We start from the raw sequence: 25,759 nt of genomic DNA on the forward strand, positions 1-25,759 counted from the left end.
ATTAGAGTATTATTAGCTCATCAGATCAACACGTAGCTCATCACTTTTTAGTCAGCTGCTTCACCAACCGACTTATATCAGTATAAACCTGGTGAACTACATAATTTCATTTTTTTTCCTCATTCTGCAAGCCGGCAAAATACCATCCCAAATCCGACTCAACCACGATCATTTACAATCCCCAGCAGTTCATAGCAGCATCAAGCAAAGCAGGTAGTTTTCTTGTATACAATTCAATCAATTCCATCAATTCCTTGTGTATAAAGGAACAATCAAGAACAGCAGAAAAGACATAGCTACACATAAGCATAGTAACGATACAGTATTGTTTCCTCACCATCAAAATCCCAGTTTTACAATAAGCAATAAAGGAAAATAGGTTTATAACATATAAAAATTGGATCTTGAGCAGTAGACGAACTGGAGATCCCCTGAATCATCGATTCCTGAAATGGGAAATAGTTTGAGACTTATTAGTTTGAGGAAGTAAAAATCTGAGAATTAGATGGATAAAAGGGGATAGAATAGGGGGTGGGGGACGGCAGCAGCCGCGAGCCACTGCGGCGGAGGCGCGACTGGCGGCGGCAACCGCCGGTGCAGCCCGCGCCACGCCGGTCCGCGGTGGCTGCTAACAACAAGAGAGGGAGTTTGAACGAGAGAGAGAGAGAGACTGTGATACAGACATAGAGGGACGGACATGAGAAGAAGTAGAGCGAAACAGAGGGGGAGATCGAGATTAAGAGCACAGAGAGAGCAGAAAGAGAGACAGAGTACAGAGAGAGAGGGAGAAAGAGGGGAGCTTACCTGAGATGGTGGGGCGGCCGCGCGACGGGAACGACGGCGGTGGCGGTGGTGTTCACCGGAGGAGCAGATTTAAAAGAGAAAACTTCAAAACCCTAAGTAGTGGTAGCCTGGGAAATTGGGGGAAGAGAAGAGAAAGGAAGAAGGGGGAAGAACAGGTACTTGCCTCGCCGCGCCGGAGGCGGCGAGAACCAGCGACGTCCCGGTGAGATGGGGAAGAAGGGAGCCGGCAGAGAGGGGCGAAGAGAGAGAGAGAGGGGCGGTAAAGAGCAAAGAAAGAGAGAGAAGGGCAGATTTAAGAGATTATACGTACAGCTAAAGGGAAAGAGAATTTAAGCTTTGGTTTTATTAGTTATACTTACTCTAATGGGTTTTGATAATTTGGGCCCATTTCTTATTATACGTATTTGGGTTGATTAATGGAGTGGTGGCTTTGGTTAGCCTTAATTTATTATTGGGCTATTATTAATTTAATTGGCCCCTTAATTTAGTTAAAGTGGGCTAAGTTATTTTAATTTAAGCCTATAAATGTGTATAAAGGATTATTAGCTATTAGCTAATAATTAGTTTGATTTATTAAATAGCCTGGACTTATAGGATCATTATAATTAATTTATGCTATTACTCTATGTAATTATGCATAAATTAGACACTAGATTATTATAGACTCAAGTTCTTGAAAGAACAGGAAAATAGCTTTATATTATTTTCAGTTAATAGCTATTTATTAAATTAGAGCGAGTGGAGTTATGAATAACGCCAGAGTTACGATTATCGTAGTTTAAGTTGTGGTTTAGATAATATGCTGGTATTTATTGATAAGTTCGCCAGGTAGCAACCAGTTATCATTCCATAATTTTCAATAGAACCATCATCTTAAAACCAACATAAGCATTCTTTATAAATCAAGTCCCTATCATTTTCTCGTTATTTATTAGTCAGTTTTTATACTGAAGGTCGGATACAAGCAGAGGTAAAGCAATAGTTCAGAATTACTAGTGTCGTCAGACCACGATCAGGTGGGCTTTCTAAACTCAAAATCTGAAGTACACACTATTTCATGATATTTACATGAATAAAGTTGTATTAAAGTTATTGACTTGCCAAAACTTTTATGAGCTTGTATGATACCTATCTGGCACCAGAAGTAATCGAATTCGGATCCTGTTCTATCCAGATGTTAGACAGGATTAGTGTACACAAGGGACCGTGAGCCGATCAAGCATATCGGCCGGCCTAGGACCGCGAGCCGGTTTAGCGTATCGGCCGGTCTAGGTCCGTGAGCTGGTTTAGCGTATCGACCGGTCTAGGATCGTGAGCCGGTTTAGCGTATCGGCCGGTCAGTGACCGTAGAAGGTGGCCACCTTCTCGGCACACAGTTATCATTGCAGATATGGTAGAGTACAAAGAAGTATGTCTGTAGACGCATGTGAAGTTTATGATAATTACAAGAAAGTTTTACAGTTTTGGCGTGCGCAGGTTATTCAAATAAAACTCCTGTGTGATGCTTGAGATGACAAGTTCAATATATAGCTCTAAGAGCAAGCTTTCAAGTTATTTCGGCATGTGACCATTGAGTACCTTTTTAGTACTCAGCCCTGCATATGTTTTCTAAATGTGCAGGTTAAGCTGTGATGCAGATGGATGTCAGTAGAGCAAAGCTTTTGATATATAAGTACCCAATTAGGCTCAGGATTCCATGTCTTCATACATGTAATCCACTTAAGTTATTCCGCTGCAACGCTTAGTGCGTTTTACTTTATTGATGTGTTGCAAAGATTTCAAACTATTAGCTTACAGAATTATGTCACTTGATACTTAGACAACTTGTCGTTATGTATTGCGAGTTGTCTGCTTTTGAGTTTTAGAAAAGATTGTTTATGATTACCAAATATTTTGGTAAATTATTGTTTAAGCAGGTTAGTAAATTTTATTGAGATCTATTTTCTCTTTTTCATTTTCTTATTTTGCTTTCAGTCACACTTTTTCCCGACTTAACTATTCACTAGTTTAGGTCGGGCTGTGACAAGTACCTCAACTATAGTTGGAAAGATGTTAATAATATTCAGAAGAGTTTTATAATGAGACCCCCAACGAGTATCACCAGGTCTTTTCAAACCTACCTCTTGATTCAAACCCGATCCACTCTCAAGTTCACCAATTTCCAAAGCATGAGCAACTTTTTGAGCTTGAATTACTCGAATCATATCTCTTCGCTTGCAAGAAACTCCAATCACATTCATCAAGTTTGCAAGTGTTTCAAAAAGCCAACTACAATCATTATTTTTTCTAGCAACGGCAACCAATGTTAATTGTAGTTGATGAGCAAAACAATGAACATAGTAAGCACATGGAGTATCTTTCATGATCAATGTCTTAAGACCATTTATCTCACCTTTCATGTTACTTGCTCCATCATACCCTTGACCTCTAATTTTAGATGGACTCAACGAATGCTCCATAAGAAAAGATATTATTGCATTTTTAAGTGACATAGCAGTGGTGTCACTAACATGTACGAGCCCAAGAAATCGTTCTACTATCATTTCTGTTTTACCATCAACATAACGCAAACAAAGAGCTAGTTGTTCCTTTTGAGACACATCGCTCGACTCATCGGCCAAAATACCAAAGTAGTCATCACCAAGTTCTTGTATAATGCGCTTTGTCGTTTCTTTAGCACAACAGTTGATGAGATCTTTTTGAATTGTAGGAGACGTCATTTGACAATTTCCTGGGGCATTTTCAAAAACAACCTTTTTAATCCCATCATTATGTTCTGCTAGCCACTTTAAAAGCTCAAGAAAATTCCCCCTACTAATTGACTCTCCACTTTCATCCTGTCCACGACATGCCAACCCTTGGCGCAATAGAAATCTCAAACAAGTAAGTGAAGCTTTCAAACGGGTTTCATACTCACTTCGAATCATATCAGTTGCATTATCAAAAACATGAACAAGAGATTTCTCTTTCGAGTCTCTTAAAATCACAAATTTTTCATAAGCAAGATTATGAGCACTTTTAACCCCACCAACATGCTTCTCAAATCTATCGGGTTTATTCCATGCTCTAAATCCCCCATAAACAAATGCATCTCCTCCCACACTAATTTTACCATCATTCTTGAACAAGTAACAAACAAAGCAAAATGCTGCATCTTTCTCAACACTATATTCAAGCCAATCAAATTTCTTAAACCAAGAAACACTAAAACTGCGCATACCTCCTAACTCTCTTTGAGGAAAATCATGAGTTATTGGTTGACAAGGTTTCTTAAGAATGTATGCTCTCCTTACAGCATTTCTTTGATTTGGAGCATAATCCATTATATTTATTCTTTTTCCCGGATCATGTGGAAGAAGTTCCACATCATATAACAATTCTTCCTCTTGTGATGGTTCACTAAAAGTACTTGAATTGTTCAATTCCACAATATTTTCTTGACTTTGAGGGGAAATGGAAGGAAACTCACTAACATTAGGAGAAGGAGCCTCAATATCTCTCGGTGAAGAACAAGAATTGCCTTGAGATTTTATTTTCTTAAGCATAAATTGTTGAAGGTTGGGTTGTATCTTCTGCCTCATTGTCTTTGATTTCTTTGAATTTTGTGTTTCATCCCCCATAATTCCTGATTAAAATGGTAATACAAATTAATAATATATTCATTGATAATTACAATTTGCGCGTCCTAATTAAATAAAAAATTCTAATTAAATCAAAATCTCTAATCTCAACAATTATTATTAAAGATCATACTCCAATTATCAAAGAAAATTAATTAAAAAAAAATAAAACATGCTTACCTACTATAGCGACTCAGCGGCGCCGCACTTGAGAATTGAGAAGAAGGCACCACAAAAAAATAATTTTTTACCGACGGAAATTTCCGTCGGTAATTAGCTGATTTCCCTCGGTAAAATATGTCACCGAGAGATTGCCGAGTAAAAGTGGCCGTCGTAATTTTCAATGTCGGTAATTTTTTACCGAGGGAATCTTCCACTCGGTAATGTGTACCGAGAGATTACCGAGAGAATTGTTCCTCGGTAAACGTGCGTCGGATTTTCAGTAGGCTGGTGTTATAATTTTACCGAGGGAAATTACCCTCGGTAATCATATAAATGGATTTTCACAATTATCATTTAATTCATTTTTTTTCCTTTTATTGTTATGTGGGTCGCAATTGTTAGAGAAATAAGTTTAGGACCCACAAAGTATATATCTTGATAGTTTGTTATTGGCCAAAGATGCTAATATTTTAATTACAATTCATTCCTCCACAAGAAACTTCATGTACACTAGTAAATCAATTATGATAGCCAATTCATGATGGCATCAAATGCAAACTTTTACAAGATAGTACATCATTCAAAAATAGACCAGAAAAAATAGAAGCAGTGCAAAAAGAATATCATGCATTACATGGCCTGATCCTTCTCAAATCGTGCTCTTGTTGAATCTCCTCATGTTGTTTTTCACCCCTGCTTGAGCTTTAATCAATGTCATTCGCTGCATAAGTGAAAAAAAACATAGCTCTATTAGATCCTTATAAGGTTTCTCATGAAAGGCCATGAGCACAAATCCATGATAATTTTCAAAGGCATTCTATATATCTAACTTCACAAGTTAAAAGTACAAATTTTCAAGATTTTAACTGTTAGTAATTGGCATTAGTAAAGGTCATACAGATAACAATGACCATTGCAGTCATCAAGTCACACTCACCACACAATGTAAAGACTTGTTCATTATTTTCAATCTATTTCCTTCAATCAATTACAGCCAACCTAGAAGAAATTTCAAAACAATCATCTTGGTCTTTCAATTAAAGAGATTCCAGCTACCAACTTACAACAACTGCATTTCCCATCTGCATAGTGGGACTGAAAAATTTGATGGCTTACATAAGAATGGTCACAGGAAGCTGTAGAACTTAATTTACGGTCACATGAAGTTGTAGATCATTTACTGCCTTAGAACAATAGATATTAATGAGTTTTGTAGCCAAAATATCTTATGAAAATATACCAAAATAAAGTCTCAATGTGATCATAAGTTATAGAAGTCAATTCTTTTTCTCCAAGATTAGTTCAAAATGCTGAATAGTTCATGACATACCAGCTGATTCAGGAAATCATTTTGAAAGGTTGATTTTGTCTCAATTTCTCGAGCTACCTGCAATATTGCACAAACAAACAAAAGTTGAGAACAAACAAATTTAAACTGAATATAAATTACAAACTATAGATAGGAACTTAAATGAAAATCTTATCATATCATGGAAGAAACCTTAAATACAATTCAATAAAACCAGAAAAGTGTAGATAGGAATTACATGTACAGGACAATACAAAGGTAATGAACTCAATCATAATTATTCAACACAATTTATAAGGTAGATTTCAAATTTGTTTTAGTTTGTTCTGGAAAGCATAAATGGAAATCATATGATGTCATGGATGAAACCTTAAATCCAAAAGCAATACTCTGAATACATAAAAAGCTTGATGCTAACAAAAATAAATTAGGAAAATTATTCGCATTAGGCAATTAAAGGAAATAAATTAGCATCTAGTGCTAGTAATACTAAGAACTTGTTAAATCATTACCTTTGAAGGATCATTGGCTATCTTTCGAAGTCTATCAGGTAATCGAATGATCAAAACACATAAAATTATCAATCAGTGCACACTGATATAATCAAATCCTACACAAAATTATACAAATATAATTTTTTGGATGGAACAGAGCGATACTACTTCACAATCAGAGATCTCTAAGAAAATCTGATACTTCCCAATCTCTTGAATTACCTTGAAGTTTTCTCTAATCTCTGAGTTGTTCCAGGGAAGCGGCGAAGAAAGGTGGTGGCGGAGTAGTGACGGGCGGCGGGTGGTGGGCGGTGAAATCGAGGAGAGCGAGCTAGGGTTTAAATTTTAGGAGAGAATATGAGAAAGAAGTCGATATATGTGGATAAATAAAACTAACAGTTAAGTATTACCGAGGAAAAGCTTCTCTCGGTAAAGATAATACTCGGTAAATACTCGGTACATTGCTCGGTAATTTGGGGATGCGCTATTCCTCGCTAATATCTCGGAAATCACTCGGTAATTACCGAGAGACTAATTTTACTCGGAAATCCCTCGGTTAAAAACTATTTTCTTGTAGTGAGGGATGAAGTAGGTCCCAGCGCCAGCGGCCTCCAAACAAAGTGTCGGGACTTGGGCTTGGGCATTTAGGGGGTATGGGGATTAGAGCATCTCCAAGGGTTCCTCTATTTTAGAGGGCTCTTCACTCTATTATACAGTTGAAATATACAGTTTTTGAATTTTCATCTCCAACAATCAACTCTACATTTCCCTCTACAATAGAATATTCCCTTTTTATGCTCTTTAGTATTAAATTATTTTATCAATTCAATTATTATATATCATATATATTTATAAATAAATATATTTATATTCAATTAAATGTAATATTTCTGATCCTGTTCTAATGATGGACACCGATATGTGGGAATCAGATAATAAAATTCTAATGATGGACACCGATAATATTTCTGATCCTGTTCGCCGAGATTATTTCAAAAGTGAACAAGCAAAAATCATTTTTAAAAGACAACAACATTCAAGTCCATATGATGCTTTCAATATGTTTGGAGGAAATTTTCATGATTTTGGAGGATCTGGAAGCGATGTTGGAGGATCTGGAAGTGATCTTGGACCTTACTAGCATTTATTGTATTATTAGTTTAATGTTCTTGTATTTTTATGTGGTTGTAATTTTATGCTATTGTGTTTTTATGTTGTTGTAATTTTATGTTAATGTGTTTTTATATTATATTTCATGTTATTGTATTTTTAAATTTTATATAATATATTTTAAATATTATATATATTTATGATAATTTAAAAATATAAATAATATAGATTTTACAAATTAAATCAAGCAAATATAAGCATTTTCTAAAGATAAACAAAAAAGCAAATATAATAAAACAACAAATAAATAAAATGAAAAACAAAAAAAAAACAGATAGCGGAATGAACAGTGCCCGCTTGATGTAGCGGGACACTGTTCACAAACTGGATTTTAGCGTGGCGGACAGGGAATTGTTGGAGAAGCACTACACGCTATTCTAGAGTTGGCCGCTATTTTAGAGGGGTTGTTGGAGTTGCTCTTAGAGAAAGGGAGTTAAAAATTGGTAATTTGGTGTTTGGTGTCTGTAGCCGTGTAAGTTACTTAGGGAAGTTGTATATTATTAGTTCTAAATATATTATACTATGTATATATACTAAAAAAAATATTTTTTTTTGGGGGTACCCGTCTGCATCCGCCCCTGGGTACCGGAGAGACTAAACTTTCGATGTAGAAATGCTTTCGCAAGGAAACTCTAATTTTCTTCATCTGCGAATGCACATCATCTCGTGCTTGATCGTAGATCTTAAAATTCGACCCATGGGCTAGCCGAATCACCGCATTGTCGACTGCGCAAAATGGGGCTACGGATGGAAGAATTTCACAAGGCTCATAAACAACACCATCCGTCACTTTCACCCAACAATCCTGCTTCATTACCCACACGTCAATGGCGTAGTCCCTGACCCGCGCATCAAAGTCTGTACCCTTCTTTCTAAATATCATGGTAAGGCGACCCTCGTTTACGCCCAAGCACACTGGTTTTGAGTCACATGGAACCTTCATCACTCCAAACTCCTCCTTCAAATCAAACGTAACAATTTCATAAACATTCACCTCATCTTTATTCTTAATGAGCCAATGAAGCTTTCCACTCACAAAATGCGCCTTACTATATATCAAACGGAAATAAAAAAACTCGACTGTTTTCCATGAATTTGTGTTTGAACTATAAACTTTACCCATTAACTTTCTACTACGCAAAACCACAAACACCTTGTATGCACCGCTCGATTCATCCCAACCGAATCCGAATATGGACGAGGGGTAGTCTCCATTCTCTAATACCAATTGTGGTAATTGCATGGAGATTCTGGTGGCAGGATTCCACAATACGGAACTCCCTTTCTCGAGATTAATTTAGTAGCAGACAAGCCCATTACAGCACCCCATAATACGGACGAACTCCTTTACCATATTAATGAGCCTGTGATGGGAAAAAGCAGTGTTTCTAGATGCATTTTGTAGGTGGGTTTTTGATGAATCGTTCGCTGTCAATCAAAGAGCGCCATGGCTTCGAAACGCACCTGAATCTCAGGAGAGATTTCACCGCAAGTCTTGACAGTATTTCTTCGGCGAGTTCTTGGGGGAGAGGGAGATGTTGGCAACTGTTTGGGGTCTCCATAGCTGGCGGCGGAAGTGGTTTCGAGGGTTCGAGGTATTTAAGATATAGGGTTTTGGTTGCACAGTTATGATTGGAATAGAGTTTTATATCAGAAAGGTTAGATATTGTCTACTATTATTTCAATGTAAATACATATTTTACTAGTTTAATACTCATATTTATTATATACTAAAATATAAAATTTCTAATCAGATAATAATTTATAACTAAAAGATAAACTATAAATCATAACCGGATTGTGTGTACTATAATCATTATCATTCGATCAGTCTTTAGTTTCACTCATTTTGCAATTTTATGTCATGAATATAAATCACGGTTGTAAGATTATTATTACCCTCAAGCAATCAAAAGGAATTATAATCACAAAAACTCTAACACCGCCTCACAATAAAGTATCATTTGTATGTTGAATTAGTATTATTGGGAAGGTGGTTTCACCATAAAATAGGTTTTATAGGAGGCCACTTCAATAATAATTGGGGAAGCATGTTATTTACACAAAAACTTGGTGTACTGTACAATTGGATTGACCCACACCCAAAATAGGGTCATTTATACGGTTTAGGTCGGGATGTGGGTTCGAATCAAGGTGCGAGTCAGGATCTAGGTGTGAGTGCAACCCGGTTGTATGGTACACATGATTGTACTCATGACCACCTCCGTTATTTAAATAGGTTGAACTGAAATAGAAGGAATTGGGTGATTAGAATTGAAATACAAGTCAAGTACCTATATCTATGTGGGTTTATTTTTATTCAAGTAACAATTATCGAGAACAAATATTACACTTGTTTATAAAAATTATTACTTTTATTCAATTAATCATTGTCGTAATGAAAAGTAACTATTGATATGATGTAATGTAACGTTTCAAAATTATTGCATTTGTTCACGATAAATGTTACTTTTATTTATGAGAATTTGTACTTTTATTTAGAGTGGATTTTTAAAATGGCCACTTTCATATTGTAAAATTAAAAATTGTCCACTAAGATAAAAATATTAAAAAATGGCCAGTGTTACCAAAATACCCTTCACATTAAAAATTAAAAAAAATGTCCACTTCATTTTATCCTTTAAACATTACCCCTTTAAAAAATCCAGCAATTCACAACCAGTCGAATTCACAACTAGAATTTTTTGTTTGTGAATTCACAACCAGTCGAATTCACAGTCAAAATTTAATTCACAATAATAAAAAATTGGTTGTGAATTCACAACCAATCGAATCACAACCAGAATTTAATTCACAACCAGATTTATATTGGTTGTGAATTCATAATCAGTCGAATTCACAACTAGAATTTAATTCACAACTAGAATTTATTTTGGTTGTGAATTCAAATAGCTGTGAATTTGAGTTTTTAAAGTTTGAATTCACAACTAAAACTATAATTTATTTTGGTTGTGAATTCGAGTTTTAGTTGTGAATTCATAGATCTGGTTGTGAATTCATCGAACTGGTTGTGAATTCAAGAACATTAAGTTGTAAATTCATAGATCTGGTTGTGAATTTGAGAATATTAAATTGTGAATTCATAGATCTTGTTGTGAATTGAAGAACATTAAAACGTGAATTCATAGAGCTAATTGTGAATTCAACATCATTAATCAATTGTGAAAAATTTGTTTTTCTCTTTCAATCGATCAATACACTCTCAAAATATCAGTTAAATTTATTAATTAAATTACCAATACAAGTACAATGATACTTAATCATAATAATTTCTCTATAACTTATATCTTCTTTTTTTTCCGATTAAAGTAAATTTTTTTGGCTTGGGGGTGGGTGGGGTCGGGGGTCTGGGGGGTAGACAGGGCAGGGGGAGTAAAAAAAAAATTTCGTTGGCACTTATGGCACTAATAGTGCCATAAGTGCATAAGTGCCTAACCCGACCCGCGTGCCTGATCCTACCCGGCACGCGACCCGCGCTCCTGACCCTACCCAGTCCGCCCAATTAAGGGCAAAAACGTCCCAAAGCTATAAAAATGGCCAAAATTTGTGTTTTTTCAATGTGTGGCCATAAATTGTGTTTTATGCTTCATTTTCGCTACTTCAAAATTTTACTCAATGAAAAATCTCGGCCACTCTCAACTCCAATTCATCCACCAAAGCAATGCTTAAGTAAATTGCCAACCATAAATTATTGTAGTTGTCACCACTGGGTAAGGTGGCAAAGTTTCATTCACATATAATGGAGGTCCAGGGTTCGAATCCTCTATGCCCCTTAAAGGGGTGATTTTTATTTATTTTTTCGATTTTGCATGTTTTTTTCCATTTAGTTATATATCTTTATTTATTTTTTTGATTTTTATATTTTCATTCTTTTACTATATGCAAATCGATTAAGTATAAAACAAGTTTTTATTTATTCATTTCTGAGTTTTTAATGTAATATCTATGTCTTAAATTCTATGGGTCACAAGAAACATATGAGTCCAATTTCGACTTTATTGTAAAACATTCAAAAAATGTATATGTTTTACAGTTTTTTCACGCGATTTCCCTACGTATGAATCATTGAGTAACAAATCAATAATAAATTTTTAAAACAAATAAATTTAAAATAAATCCAAAAAATAAAATTTAATGTTCGAATTATATACTTTAGAAATTTTTTTGAAATAAAAACATAAAAATAAGGACAAAATAACACGAAATATAAGGAAACAAAATGGAAGAAAAAAAGGAAACAAAATAGACGGAAAAAAGGAAACAAAATAACTAATTTCGGATATAATATAAATAGAAAAAATCAAGGGATAAAACAGTAAAAACACTAAACCACTAAAAATCGGCCCACTCTCTACACACCGAAAAAACCGGGTTTTAGCCGGGTGTCCAAATGTCTTTACCGTTCCTTTAAATATAAGTATATCCGTATTAGGTGGAAAACTATTACCACAATTGATTTATTCCATTTCTTGAACTTAAAAATATTTTGTCAACGTTTACTAAGCATCCTAGTTGAACTTAATTATTGGTGGTCGGTACAGAATATGTCTTAATTATTGGTGGTAGGTACAGAATATGTCTTAAGTAGATGCCATTACCTCCCCACCACAATTAAAGGGTCGCTTTAGGCTAGGCTGAGCGCTGTTGTGCTCTTCTATAGTTGTATATTATAGAGACACGTGGCTTTGGTCAACTAAATAGTGGCTTGCACAAAACTAGTATGATTTGATTCATATACTTTATGGGTTTTGACTACCCCTTGTACTCACTTTTATTTATCTTATTAGAAATTCTGTATCGTGTAGGACGCAGTATTTCCATCATTGCTCCGTGAATTATCGGATCAATAACGGCGTTGATCGAATCATTTTTAAGTGTAGACATATTATACTATGACTTGTAGGTCACAAATTGTAATACAGTTAGGAGTATTTAATCTTTACAGCTAGAAGCAACAATCTACACACTACAATTTATATATAAACTATTTAACTATCCTGTCAGACATTACGCTTTATATATACAGATCATATTAAACCAAAAACTGCATCGAGGTATATACAATGTACATACAAAAGCTAACCTGAAAATGTTAGTAGAATGTCACCGACACGGTCTAATAAAGCTAAAAGTCATAGCTAGAGAATCGTACAAAGTACATACAAAAAAGTTACTTCAAAATCTCATAAAATCTTTCGCTTCATTAGTCCAATATTCTTCGCTTGATTGTTCTGCCACTCCTTGACTTGAGTGTTGGTGTTTGTGGGACTTCATAGCTATAGACATATTATTCTATATCGTTGATGATTTGATTTAGAACTATTAACACCATTGTCTCACGTAGAATACTAACCTTTATTCACTACAAGAAAATGCGGCTCTAACGACCGAAATTTCGGTCGTTAAAACCCAAAAATCGGTCGTTAATGTTGTTAACGACCGATTTAACGACCGTTTTCGGTGGTCGTTGTTTGTATCGTCGTTCCGAGTCTTAACGACCGTTTTTTCAGTCATTAAATTTAACGACCGAAATTTTGATCGTTAAAAAGAAAAGAAAAAAAAAATTAAATAACGACCGAAATTTTATTTTTAATGACCGAAAATTCGGTCGTTAAAAATAAATAAATAAATAAATAAAAAATATATATATTTTTAATCTTTGTATCCCACAAGTATTTTTAGTGTATTTCTTATGTATTTTGACCTTAATTGCATACTATTTGACGAATTTTCCAGTGGGTCACCCATCTTAGTTGTGCTCTAAGTCAAGCACGCTTAACCTTGAAATTCCTTTCGAGTGGTCACAGTACAGAACACTCGTATTATTAATATATATAGTATCTATTAATTCATTTAAACTCTATATTTCAATATACAATATCATTAATCATTCATAACCTTATAATATGTCAAGATGATATCTAAGACTTGTGGTGCCGACGAAATATTGACGATAAATATACGATCGAATTTAAATGAATAGTTTAGTAGTTTCTTTCTGGTCCATGTTAGTTGTTTTTTCAGTCATCACATTCACTGTGACTCTTTAATGAATACTCCCTCCGTCCACGAAATATTGTCCTACTTACCCATTTTTCCTTGTCCACAAAGTAATGCCCTACTCTGCTTTTTGTACCACTACACCTTTTTTCTTTCATTTATTTACCATCAATTGCCACTAATGGCCCCACCATACAACACCTTATTTCATTTTTATATTCTACTTTATTACACTTTAATTATTACTAGTGGACCCACCATACAACACCTTTAACACTTTAGTCAACTACCCTTATATTTCACTCACAATCACTTTATCAGCTTTCTTAAAACATGTGCCGAACAGTAAATGGGGCAATACTTTGTAGACGGAGGGAGTACATTTTTATTGGATTTTATGTGTAGCCTAGACGGATTCCGTAGATTGGTGATATAATGGAAGAGAGTATCTAAAATGGATGAAGACATGGCAATGTTTGCATCGATGTTCTCCTACAATTTTTCATCTATTGTTTCAATCAAAGATCTCGCAGTGAAATATTGATATAAGCGTATTTTGCTGTTCTTTTGTATATGTTTTTAACTGTAATTTTTTTTTCCATACTTGTTCACTTTTAGTAGGAAAAGCATTACATTTTATACTGTTTTGTATTTGTGTTCAATTTATGTTAAATAAACATAATTTTAAGAAAATTGTAAAGTGTCATAAAAATATATTTCTGATGACATTTTTAAGTGTCATAACATGTCATTTTTCTAGTAGTGATTATAGATAATTTATATAAAGACTATTTTAAATACTTTAAGCACAAAAACAATACTCCCTATGTCCCATGAAGTAAGACCAAGTTTCTTTTTTGGTTTGTCCCACGAAGCAAGACCAGTTTCTAAAAATGGCAAAAAAATACCCTTTATTCACCTTTTTACTTTTTCATCTATCACACTTAACACATAAAATACCAATTTCTTAATTCCCGTGTCGAAAATACCTAGGTTACTTCATGGGATTGAGGGAGTACTATAAACTAATTATAAATCACAATATAAAATGAGTGTCTGTCGAGTTTCGATGATAGCTGGCATTATTTCACCGAAATAAAAGCTCGAGTCAACCCCCTTTCCATTTCCAGACACTCATCCTTCCAATCCTATCTGCATTTGCATTCTCTGCAAAAAAAAAAAAAAAAATCTTCAATCTCACAAAAAATATCAGTCGGAGATGGTGGCTTATGCAGCTGTGGTTTCTCTTATGCAAACCATCCATCTGATCGAGCATCATCCATTCCCTCCAATTTCCATGGACAAACAACAAGTTGAATCTCTTACTGAAACTGTTATGTTCTTGCAGGAATTTCTTGAAGGTTACAAGTCCCCTGTTGCCGAGGGTGATGAAGCCGATCAGTTGGAGATGCGCATCGCAGATGCAGCTCATGAGGCTGAAGATGCTATCGAATCTCATATCGCCGATCAAATTCTTCCTGCTGTCTCTAGGAATGAAAGGAATCGGATTGGGTTGTTCAATTGCTTTCGAGGTCTAAAGAAGCCCCAAATTGATGCTCCAAAAATCACTTCCGCAGACTTGTACGATAGTCTGCGGAAGGTGATTCAAGATATGGATGTGATAAAGAAACAAGTGACGCAGATCGTTGCAGACAAGGCAGCAGTCCACTCTCAGCTGCAGAGACAAATATCAACGTCGACATCTTCTCTCTCTAGAACGAACAGCACCATGATGGGATCTGATGATGTCATGCATCAACTCATGGATAAGCTCACCAATAGAGATCCCCATCGCCAAGTCATTCCGATTGTAGGGATGGGAGGAATTGGTAAGACTACTCTTGCCAGAAATGTTTATGCACGATTTACTAATGTGCATTTTGATATTTGTGCTTGGGTAGCAATTTCTCAACATTATGACATAAAAAAACTTCTTTGTGATATTCTATCTCAAGCCAGTAATGAATGGGGTAGTGAAAAAGGTCGTGAACGGCTGAGTAGAATGAGAGAAGATGAAGTAGGACTAGCACTCCATAAATATTTATTTGGTAGAAGGTTTTTAGTTGTTTTGGATGATATGTGGAGTATTGAAGCGTGGGAGAGAATGAAGAGCTATTTTCCTGACAATGATAATCGTAGTCGGATAATGGTGACAACTAGACTGTCAGATTTGGGATCACGATTGGATAACAATAATGTTGTTGATATGAGATTTTTGGATGTGGAAAGTAGCTGGAGGCTGTTTTACAAAGTTGTGTTTGGAGGGGGAAGTTGCCCCGTAGAATTGGAGAAAATTGGGAGGAATATTGTAGAGAGTTGTAGAGGACTTCCATTATCGATTGTTGTGATGGGAGGTCTTTTGGAAAGACTTGAACGAACTAAAGAATGTTGGGAGTCTATCAAGAGAAGCTTAAATTCAGGAGTGAAATTAGAGAACTATGATCATTGCTTGAAAATACTGAAATTGAGCTACAACCATATGCCGATTCATCTAAAGCCGTGCTTTCTATATATGGGAGTGTTTGAGGAAGATAGTGTAATTCGAGTCTCTACAGTGGTGAAGCTATGGGTTTCTGAAGGATTTCTGAATCCGATGAGCGGCAAGAGTTTGGAAACAGTTGCAAGAGAGTGCTTAAAGGAACTAGTTGATAGAAATCTAATTATTCTAGTTAATGAGTTGCGGTACTCAACACCGCATCATATATTTTGCAGTGCTTCATGCTCCCAGTTAACTGGGAGCATGAAGTACTGCAAAATACATGATTCTTTAAGAGACCTATGCTTGAGAGAAGCTGAAAATGAGAGGTTTTATCATGTGGTTGGGAGACATAGCCCCCTAGGCACATGTAGCCAACGCCGCCTCGTAGTTATTCCAAGAGGCACTTCAAAGGAGAAAGTCCGCAATGCCATGAAATCCACACCACATGCCCGTTCCTATATAAGTGATCATGAAAGAGTTCGAGGGTTGTCCAATTTAAGATTGTTGAGAACATTGAAAGCATACGAAAAGGTTGGATATGGAATATTTGGAGGACACAAGCATTCCGTAGGAGAAATGTTTGAGTTAGTTAATTTGCGGCTTCTTGTTGTTAAAGCTGATCGATGCCCCAAACTTCCTTCTTCAATCAGCCTCTTGTGGAGTCTACAGACTTTAATTGTTTATTGCAAAGGATCAGACGTAAAAGCACCGGTAGAAATTTGGAAGATGCCTCAACTTAGGCATGTTTATTTGGGGTTGTCTCTGGTAACGACGTTCACAGCGTTGCGTCTCCCGGATCCTCCCAGCGACAGCGTTGTGGTCATGGAGAATCTACAGACGCTCAAATGTGTGAGGAATTTCAAGTGTGATGAGGAGATGGTTGGTAGAATTCCAAACATCAGGAAATTGGGACTCGTTTATGATCGTAAGGGGATTGAGCCTCGCGGTGTCTGCAACATTGAATGTCTGCAAAAGCTAGAATCTTTTAGCTGCTATTGTTTTAGAAGGGATGATATATTGCAGAAGCTTACCTTTCCACACTCTCTTAGGAGTCTGACTCTGACTCTAGCGTATTATGGTAGCGTGGAGGATGTATTGGAAAAGGTAAGTATATTACCCCTTCTTCAGAAGCTCAAACTGGAATCTGGATGGTTCAGAACGGGCGAATGGGCAACAGTTGAAGGGCAGTTCCCCAGTCTCAAATTGTTGTCACTGTCATGGTGTAAGAATTTGGAAAACTGGATGATGGAGAGCTCCCACTTCCCATGCCTCGAGCACCTTCATCTTTCTTGGATAGATTTGAAGGAGATTCCTGCAGAAGTTGGTGAGATTCCGACGCTGAAATCCGTGAGGTTGGTTTGTTGCGAAGAATCATTGGTGAAGAGTGCGAAGAGAATGGTGGAGGAACAAGAGGAGTCACAAGGAGAAGTATCCATTAAAGTTTATGTTATGCTCGAGAAGAAGAGCAAAGAGCTGCAAAGCTTGGCAGATCCCAACTTTCAAGTGACTATTTATTGAACAGTTGAACTTAAAGCCGCCCACTATGACAATTGTTTACCTTTTCCCTTTTCTTCATTGAATATATTGTTTTTATTTGTTTCTTCAACATCGCGAGCATTGATTTTTTTTTTTTTATAAGCTAACCTATTGTTTTTATAAGCTAACCATTGTTTTTATAAGCTAACCTATTTATTAACTTCTAATAAATACTTGTGTTAGTAGGTTTCGACTCTCATATCATTCATCTAATGAAGTCTTAACAAGTTGAGCTGTATTTATCTATATCTATATCTATCTATATACTAATAGAAAAAGAGCCTAAGCATTTTATGGGACAACTTGTGGATTGCCTATTTTACCCCTTTACATATTTTATATTATATAGTTATAAAATAAATCTATTTGAGGTAATTTATTTAGAAAAAGAGCCTAAGCATTTTATGGGACAACTTGTGGATTGCCTATTTTACCCCTTTACATATTTTATATTATATAGTTATAAAATAAATCTATTTGAGGTAATTTATTTTTCACCCAAATCTACATATATAAAGAATATTTTATATTATCGGACTTATTAGATCCATCAAATAAGGATCCAATGAAATACAAAATATTTTAATATATTAACTTACAAATAAAACGTGTCATTTATGAAGCATATAAAGTTTGGACTCTTTTACAAATAAAACGTGACAAGAAAATTCGCAAATTATTGATTCACATTATATTTATGTAATCAATCTTTTTAGGAATATACTTTATAATAATTCAAACTAAAACATAGACATTATAATAATCCAAACTAAAATGTATTTACATCAAATTATAAATATGGTAAGATTAATAGATTTCTTATTGCATTAGAATTCTATTTAGTTTTGAATTTATGAATTGAGGATCAATGATTAATTGAAGATGTATCGATGCCTACACAATCTTGAATTGTGCTAAAGCTTGCCCCAAGGGACTCAATCCTGGTATGCAAATCCATAACATCAAGACTCGAACGCACAAATTAGCTCTTCCAAATCTTGGTTGGCTTCATTAGAAATAAATTTATTTGCTATTAATTGGTGATACTTTACGTTTGTGATTGTGGAAGGTAATTGCTAAGCTTAGCATTGTTTTTTATTTACTTAATTTCATGTTTTAATTTCCCTTTGTATTTTTTTGCTTTTTATAGTTTTAGTTTTTTTGCCATTCTGAGCGTGAACAACCTTATCAGAACCCAAAGAATTGATCTCACAAGATTTAACACTCAATCAAACTCAAAACGCGAATCAAAGACAAGGAAGTCGATAGCTGCATTCCACCAAATAAGGTGAGATTTACTGTTTTGTTTATTTCAAAACTCAAATATAAATCTGAAATAATTAAAATAAAGTTACCGAATGATTTTGTATCAGATCTCTACGATATGCAAACACAGTGCTCATCCTTTTTTTTTTTTTTTTCTTTTTTTTCTTTTTTGAGTTGATAAAGACATTCTTCATTCTTTAATTTATCAAGTCTTTTTGTTTTCTTTTTGCTTAAGGTATGTGTTAATTTGATTTTGCGTAGTTGATTTACTTTATTTCTCAAAGTTTTTCTCTTTCAACTATATACTTATATATCTTTTATTTTGAAAACGAGTAAGCTCTCCTCTCCTGACATATAGATAATTTATTTAGTGGTGCACACCTCATATATATATGAACTGAAGAACACTCATGCAAGAAATTCTGACTACAAATACAAAGACTAATCTTAGTTAAAGTTGTCCACTGTCACATAAGTAGCTCATCACGATGAATCTTCAATTTATATTAATGTATCAGTAAACAACTGAGGACTCAGTTAAGAATTAGCTAGGAAAAATTGTAGTATTCAAATCGAAATAAGTATGACACTTTCTACAAGTTTGATCCAATTTATTGTACATATATGTGTGGATTCAGAATGTGATAATAAAATCTTTTCCTATCATTGCTAAAATAAAGTGACCATATCTAGGTAGAAAGGGTCTTGATTGGTGGCCATATCAATTAATTTGTTTCCAAAATTGTTGCAGTGAAAAAAAGAAAAAAAAAACTTTAGAAATTTGTCAAAATAAATTAAGGGTAGCTTAGTAATAATAATATTTTAAATTAGGTAAGAAATTTTCAAGGGCATTATGTACTTATACATTAGGTACGTTTAACAGTACTCTAATCCAATAATACTAAATGTACATAGTATAATCGTTTACAAATAATATTTGTCCTCAAACCAAACCAACTCCCGTACCCCATCACAATTTTTGGTATATTTAATCTGTGCAACTTTCTTTGCTGCATATATTCAACACATTTAAATCAAAACAAACTAAAATATTTAGAAAGAATAAATCAAAACAAACTAAAATATTTAGAAAGAATAAATCCACGATGGAGTTGCAACCTAGTGAATCGCAAAGAAAAAAAAAGATGAGTAATCAAGAAAAAGTTTGATGACTATATTGAAATTATAAGTAACGGTGATCAGCCGTTGCCACTAACTCTCTCAAACCAAAAATAAGAAGAAAAGTTCCCCAATCTATTTTCTTTTTCATTTTCTTACTTTGTTTTCAGTCACACTTTTTCCCGACTTAACTATTCACTAGCTTAGGTCGGGCTGTGACAATACTACTCCCTCCGTCCACCATCAATGTTCCTTAACTTTTTGGGTGGGAATTTTAAGAAATGTTAGGTAAGTGTGTTGTGAGTGGAGTTTGAGTCTCAGCTCAAAGGTGTTATAATGAGTAATGTTTATGTTGTAGAGAAATGAATTTTGGGTGTAAGTAGAGTTCGGGTCCCACATTAAAGGTGTTATTGTGTGGTAGTGTTTAAAAATGTGTGGTGGGAGAGAGGAGTTTGGATCCCACATTATTTAATTGTATTGTGGCTTAGTGTTTACAAATGAAAAGGGAACATTTTTTGTGGATGTATTAAAATTTAAAATGATAAAAATGGAACATTGATTGTGGACGGAAGCAGTATAACTTTTACCTTTTAAATTAAATATGTATATAAAATATATTAAATTAAAACTCTTATCGTGATCTTTAATTTGATAGGCATATTAAATATTTAATAATTAGTTGAATTTTAAAACTTCAAAAAGAAATAAAGCAAAAAATAAGAAGATTAAGAAAAATGAAAAAAAAAATATTAGTTTAAAAATAAACATTCCATTTTATTACAACTATAAAATTTCCACTTAATTTTGAATTTGATTTCAAATATAGAGTTGCCTTTTTAATATAGTATCAATTGACTAATTTTTATGTTTTTAAATTTTTTTAATTTTAGTAGACATTGATTATTTTTACTATATTAATATGAGAATGGATATTTTTATATATTATATCCCCTCTGTCCACAAATTAAATGTTCGGCATGGAAATTAAGAAAGCTGATAAAAGTGTTGTGAGTGAAATAAAATGGTAGTTTATTAAAGTGATAAAGGTGTTGTGGGGTGGGTCCACTAGTGGTAGAGTGTAGTAAATATATAGAATATAAAAGTGATAAAGGTGTTGTAATTAATGTGGATCTATTAGTGACAAAGCGTAGTAAATATAGGAAAAAAATAGAGTAAAAAAGTACAAAAACTACAATAAAACTTTATTTAGTGGAAAAAAAATTTAAATACAAGTAGAACTTTAATTCGTGAACGGAAGGAATGAGTAGTTATTATTAATATACTAAAAAAGTAAAGAAAGAATTAAATGAGACCCATTTTGGATCTGTCTCTGACTCTGTGGATTCGAGTGCTAGTTTGAAATCAGGTCGGTTGTGCAAAAGATAATGCAATATTGCAAGTGGATTGAGGTTTCTCGGACATTTGCTCATATTGATTAATTTAGAAAAATAAAAATAATAAAATTAATTCTTTATTTATTAAAATGAATTAAAAGTTTAAAATATCTCAATATTTTTTATAATATTTTACCATTTAAACTGATTTATCATATGAATATTTCACTAAAAGAATAATATTGAAGATAACAAAAATAAAAAGGGGTTATTGCCAGGAAATACATATACTTTGTCAATTTTCTAGTTTATATCATGACCTTATAATTTGGCCAGAAAATACATCAGTTTTCAATTTAATTGCAATTATAACATGACTTTATAGTTTGGCCAAAAAATACACCAAGTTTCAATTTATTCTCAATTATAACATGACCTTGTAATTAATTTAGTATAATAATATCAAGTTTAATACATTAAATATTTTTAATTTTCTTTTCATCTCACAATATACTATATATAAATACATATATTTGATAAATATACATCTATATGTAAATAATATATAATATTATTTACTTTTTAACATAGTTTCTATTATATATGTACGTAATTTTTTTTAATTGGTCCTAATATTTTATAATTTCACAATTTAAATAAATAAATACTTATTATATATATATATATATATATAACATATTAATAGAATATTAAAATCAAATTTATATATATATATATGCATTTGTGTGTTGAAAATGTAGATATATATATATATATATATATATATATATATATATAACAAGATATTATATTGATGGCTTAAAAATACATACACACACACACATATATATATATATATATATTATGAAATAATTAATCATCTAACTTAATTTTTATAAAAATTAATCAATCAATTAAAAATATTTTATACATAAAAATTTAATATAAATACAATAAATATTAATACATCTATGATGAAAAATAATCTAAATAAGGTCATGTTATAATTGAGAATAAATTGAAATTTGGTGTATTTTCTGGCCAGACTATAAAGTCATGTTATAATTGCAATTAAATTGAAAATTGATGTATTTTCTGGCCAAATTATAAAGTCATGATATAAACTAGAAAATTGACAAAGTATATGTATTTTCTGGCAATAACCCCAAATAAAAATATACACTCATATAATTTTTCAACAATGAAAAGTAAGTCTCTTGACGTATTAATGATTGACAAAGGTAAGGGCTAATTTTAGAAAACCCCGAAATCCAGAGGCCCATAAAATTGAAGGTAAATATTATAGCAAATAAATTAATGGGTCTTCGTTAGAAAGGCCCGAAACCATGAGGCCCAAATGAAAATAAAGAATCTTGTTGTAGGAATTTCTCTAATCCTTCCCTCCGATTTCTTTCGACAAACAACAACTTTCAATCTCTCACTACTGAAAAAAGTCAACTTTTTGCAGGAATTTCTCGAGGGCTATCATTCTCCTTATGCCGACAGCGACGAAGCAGATCCCTTGGAGATTCGCATTGCAGATGCAGCTTATGCAGCTGAAGATGTGATCGACTCAATTCATTAATGCCCACGACACTGAATCACCAATCAGTTGTACCTGAATCGCCAATTATTTCCACATAAGCAACACTGGAGATCTTCTGGGAATCTTCACCTTGTAGCATACTTGCAATCTTTTTGCTCGCCACAATCTTCACCTCTTCAAGGTTCCTCGTCATCTCTTCCGGCAGCCTCTCCAATGATGAGCACCGGTTGATCTCCAGCCGCCTGAGCTCCGGCATTGCACCTTCCTCCACTAGCATGCTCTCTAGTCTGCTCAAAGAATGCAAAATGAGGACTTTAAGCGCGGGAAATCCGGTACGTGAGATCACCATCTCCGTGCCCTCATACGCGCTTTTTAGCTTGAGGTGCGACAGCTTGGGCAGGCTCTGCAGCAAGGGCACCGCGTCTTCTTTGAGTGGACACCAATCCAAAGTCAGATGAGAGAGATTCGGAGGGAAGACGGAGGGCAAAAGGGGAATCTCGCCATGAAGCTTTAGCCGCGTGATGCGACGCAGGGAGTAAAGCATGTCAAGATTTAGGGTTTTACAGTACTTCAACTTGAGATGCACGAGATTCTCCATCTCCTCAAGTATATTGAATAGCAGCCATGAATCTGAGATTCGAAATAGATTTATGCCTAGCTCGGAAAGATTGGTCATATGTAAAACTTTGTGGATGTTTGAATCGTAGAAATTGACATAGCTCAGTTTCTGGAGAAATTTCAGACTGTAGATCTCCGGAGGCTTCCCGAAATAGAATGAGGACGCATACAGGCAGCGCAGACGGTGCATTTTTCCTAAAATGTCTGACAATTCGATGTACACTAATCCTCGTATACCAAGAACCTCGAGGTTAACGAGCCTAGGCAGCCAGTTTGGGATATACTGAATGTCTGTGTTTCTCACACTCAGGTACCTCAATCCGATCAATGCACATATTGAAACTGGTAAGATAAGAATAAGAATGATGTTGTGAAGAGATAAGGCTGGCCCCCACGGACCAATAGGGTGCGTGTTGGGTATCTTCGCCTAGCCAGGGTTACACCTCTTGTTTCCCGAACCTCCTGTCTTCCCACTCGTGCTCAAGCACTTCTTCTTCTTCTATCTTCTTCTTCTTCTATCTCTTCTTCTCTCTTTACTTCATAGCTTTGCCTTCCTTCTGTCTCTTCTCCAGATCTGCACAAAAGAGAAAAGGAAACAAGTAAAAGAGATACAAGGGAAAGAAAGAAGAAAGAAATGAAGAAAGATAGAGTTCAGAGAAGGGGAAAAGGTGTCCTCGGGACACAGGGGCTCAGATTTTCCCCTTGAACTCGGCAACCCTTCCGGCAGCTGAATGATCAAGACCAGGGATGAACAACGGAGCAGCTTCTCAGATCTCAGCAGAGCCACCACCAGCAGGAGCCAAGTACAGAACTCCGGCGGCTCAGATCTACTCAGGTAACCACCAATCAGGGCTCCAATGAACAGGAAAGCCAGGTGATACCAACACCCACACAGGGAATCCCGTATTACCAAAGAGACAACAACACAAACTTGAAAGGAATAGCAGAGCCTCTCACACTTTGATAATACGGTTATCCCCATTTGAGAGAGCATCAGAGATATAAAGGAAGGCTGCAGCAACGGTAGGGAGAATCGCCATTGAAGGCGCTGGAGAAACCAAGGCAAGAGGGCGGTGTGAAGTGGGAGGAAACGAGGAGTCAGAGAGAGAGAGAGGATTAGGGTTAGATGGAGCGGCGCAGAGTGAAGTGAGAGAGAGAGAGTAGCTGGGGTGGGGTATATCAGAGGGAAAGTGGGCTAGGGTTTGGGAATGGGCTCGGTTCTGGGCCCTAAAGTTGGCCCAGACCCCAAAAAGAAAAAGAAGGGGAGAAAGGAATGAGAAATGGGCCAACCTCACAGTGCGGACCTATTTGTTTCCATAAATGGAATCTCTGAACCTCCCCTGATGCAGTCACGATGGCGGGGCTTGTGTGAAGAAGATTCTACGGACTTGCCATCTGCGCTTAGGATCTCGAATCTTATTTCCTCCTCTGCTTTTTTTATGGATAGGTCTCGGACAAGATCGTGCATAACGCAACTCTTTATACAATCATCAAAGGATATGTCCTTGATTTGTACCATGTTTCGACCGATCAGCTCTTCCAGATAAGCCATCGCTGTCTCCTCCATTGTTTTCCCTCCTTCTTCAGGGATGATCCCTTCCGAAATCCACACATCTATGAGTTTTCGGGTGTTGATCGTGTCTCCCACCTTGAAGAAGCCCAGACAAAGGAAGCACGATTTCAGTTATGGAGACAGATCTTGGTAGCTTAGCTCCAACATTGCTTGCATGGTGCTGTTGTTGCTTCTATTTAGATGAGATTCCATTTCTTCTAGAACTTTCTCCCATTCAGTCTTGGACCTCCTCTGCTTTACCAGTAGACCTCCTACCAAGGTGATTGCTAATGGAAGGCCGTCGCATTTGTTCAATATTTGCCTTCCTATATCCTCCAAATCTTGATCTACACCTTTTCCATCAGATACGGTATTCAGGATTAAGATCCAGCTTTCATCTGAGTCTAAACATTTCATCGTATGAACATATCCATAGTCAGTGGCGGAGCCAGGATTTTTTTTGGGGGGGGCTGTCCCCGAAATTTTTTTTAGGGGCATTCAATACATTTTAGACATTTTTTTACTAAAATACAAATATAATAATAATAATAATAACAACATTTTTAGACATATTATAAAAAAAAGATTGAAAATTTGGGACATTCCGTATATTTAAGGCATTATTTTATTAAAAGACAAGCATAATAGTAATAATAAAGAACAACATTTTCATAGATTATATAATTTAAATATATAACAAATTAGTTTCAATACATTACGAATTTTTTT

General features: G+C 34.9%; 4 protein-coding genes and 2 long non-coding RNA genes across 6 annotated transcripts; 1 reads left to right on the forward strand and 5 right to left on the reverse strand.

Moving 5' to 3' along the window:
* Positions 1 to 171: 171 nt before the first annotated feature.
* On the reverse strand, positions 172 to 1,484 carry LOC131017263 (uncharacterized). The gene is made up of 2 exons (XR_009099513.1): positions 805 to 1,484; positions 172 to 446 (listed from the first exon to the last, which is right to left on the reverse strand). It is a non-coding gene; the product is annotated as an uncharacterized LOC131017263 (long non-coding RNA).
* Positions 1,485 to 2,806: 1,322 nt separating this feature from the next.
* Positions 2,807 to 4,424, reverse strand: LOC131018222 (uncharacterized). Its single transcript, XM_057946946.1, has 2 exons — positions 2,925 to 4,424; positions 2,807 to 2,839 (listed from the first exon to the last, which is right to left on the reverse strand). Exons 1-2 carry the CDS (start codon positions 4,422 to 4,424, stop codon positions 2,807 to 2,809), a joined length of 1,533 nt encoding a protein of 510 aa, XP_057802929.1.
* Positions 4,425 to 5,049: 625 nt separating this feature from the next.
* On the reverse strand, positions 5,050 to 6,965 carry LOC131017264 (uncharacterized). The gene is made up of 3 exons (XR_009099514.1): positions 6,612 to 6,965; positions 5,917 to 5,973; positions 5,050 to 5,307 (listed from the first exon to the last, which is right to left on the reverse strand). It is a non-coding gene; the product is annotated as an uncharacterized LOC131017264 (long non-coding RNA).
* A 777-nt stretch (positions 6,966 to 7,742) lies between these two features.
* LOC131018223 (uncharacterized) lies at positions 7,743 to 8,802 on the reverse strand. The gene is made up of 2 exons (XM_057946947.1): positions 8,146 to 8,802; positions 7,743 to 7,763 (listed from the first exon to the last, which is right to left on the reverse strand). The coding sequence occupies exons 1-2, from the start codon at positions 8,800 to 8,802 to the stop codon at positions 7,743 to 7,745; spliced, it is 678 nt and encodes a 225-aa protein (XP_057802930.1).
* A 5,997-nt stretch (positions 8,803 to 14,799) lies between these two features.
* On the forward strand, positions 14,800 to 22,899 carry LOC131018224 (putative late blight resistance protein homolog R1A-10). Its single transcript, XM_057946948.1, has 2 exons — positions 14,800 to 17,562; positions 22,783 to 22,899. Exons 1-2 carry the CDS (start codon positions 14,800 to 14,802, stop codon positions 22,897 to 22,899), a joined length of 2,880 nt encoding a protein of 959 aa, XP_057802931.1.
* A 16-nt stretch (positions 22,900 to 22,915) lies between these two features.
* Positions 22,916 to 25,030, reverse strand: LOC131018225 (probable disease resistance RPP8-like protein 4). Its single transcript, XM_057946949.1, has 4 exons — positions 24,774 to 25,030; positions 24,160 to 24,305; positions 24,029 to 24,052; positions 22,916 to 23,820 (listed from the first exon to the last, which is right to left on the reverse strand). Exons 1-4 carry the CDS (start codon positions 25,028 to 25,030, stop codon positions 22,916 to 22,918), a joined length of 1,332 nt encoding a protein of 443 aa, XP_057802932.1.
* Between the last annotated feature and the right edge of the window lie 729 nt (positions 25,031 to 25,759).

Source organism: Salvia miltiorrhiza, chromosome 3 (assembly GCF_028751815.1).
Source record: "Salvia miltiorrhiza cultivar Shanhuang (shh) chromosome 3, IMPLAD_Smil_shh, whole genome shotgun sequence".
Lineage (NCBI taxonomy): Eukaryota > Viridiplantae > Streptophyta > Magnoliopsida > Lamiales > Lamiaceae > Salvia > Salvia miltiorrhiza.

Coding starts and splice junctions, on each gene's coding strand:
- LOC131018224 (XM_057946948.1), top strand. CDS start 14,800: ATGGTGGCTTATGCAGCTGTGGTTTCTCTTATGCAAACCATCCATCTG. Junction 17,563..22,782: donor TGGCAGATCCCAACTTTCAA/GTGACTATTTAT, acceptor AACTTTTTGCAG/GAATTTCTCGAGGGCTATCA.
- LOC131018225 (XM_057946949.1), bottom strand. CDS start 25,030: ATGGCTTATCTGGAAGAGCTGATCGGTCGAAACATGGTACAAATCAAG. Junction 24,306..24,773: donor GAAACAAATAGGTCCGCACT/GTGAGGTTGGCC, acceptor TTACCTGAGTAG/ATCTGAGCCGCCGGAGTTCT. Junction 24,053..24,159: donor GGGAAAATCTGAGCCCCTGT/GTCCCGAGGACA, acceptor TCTTTTGTGCAG/ATCTGGAGAAGAGACAGAAG.
- LOC131018222 (XM_057946946.1), bottom strand. CDS start 4,424: ATGGGGGATGAAACACAAAATTCAAAGAAATCAAAGACAATGAGGCAG. Junction 2,840..2,924: donor GATCGGGTTTGAATCAAGAG/GTAGGTTTGAAA, acceptor TTCCAACTATAG/TTGAGGTACTTGTCACAGCC.
- LOC131018223 (XM_057946947.1), bottom strand. CDS start 8,802: ATGCAATTACCACAATTGGTATTAGAGAATGGAGACTACCCCTCGTCC. Junction 7,764..8,145: donor TCGAAAGTTTAGTCTCTCCG/GTACCCAGGGGC, acceptor GTTTATCTTTAG/AAAATGCTTATATTTGCTTG.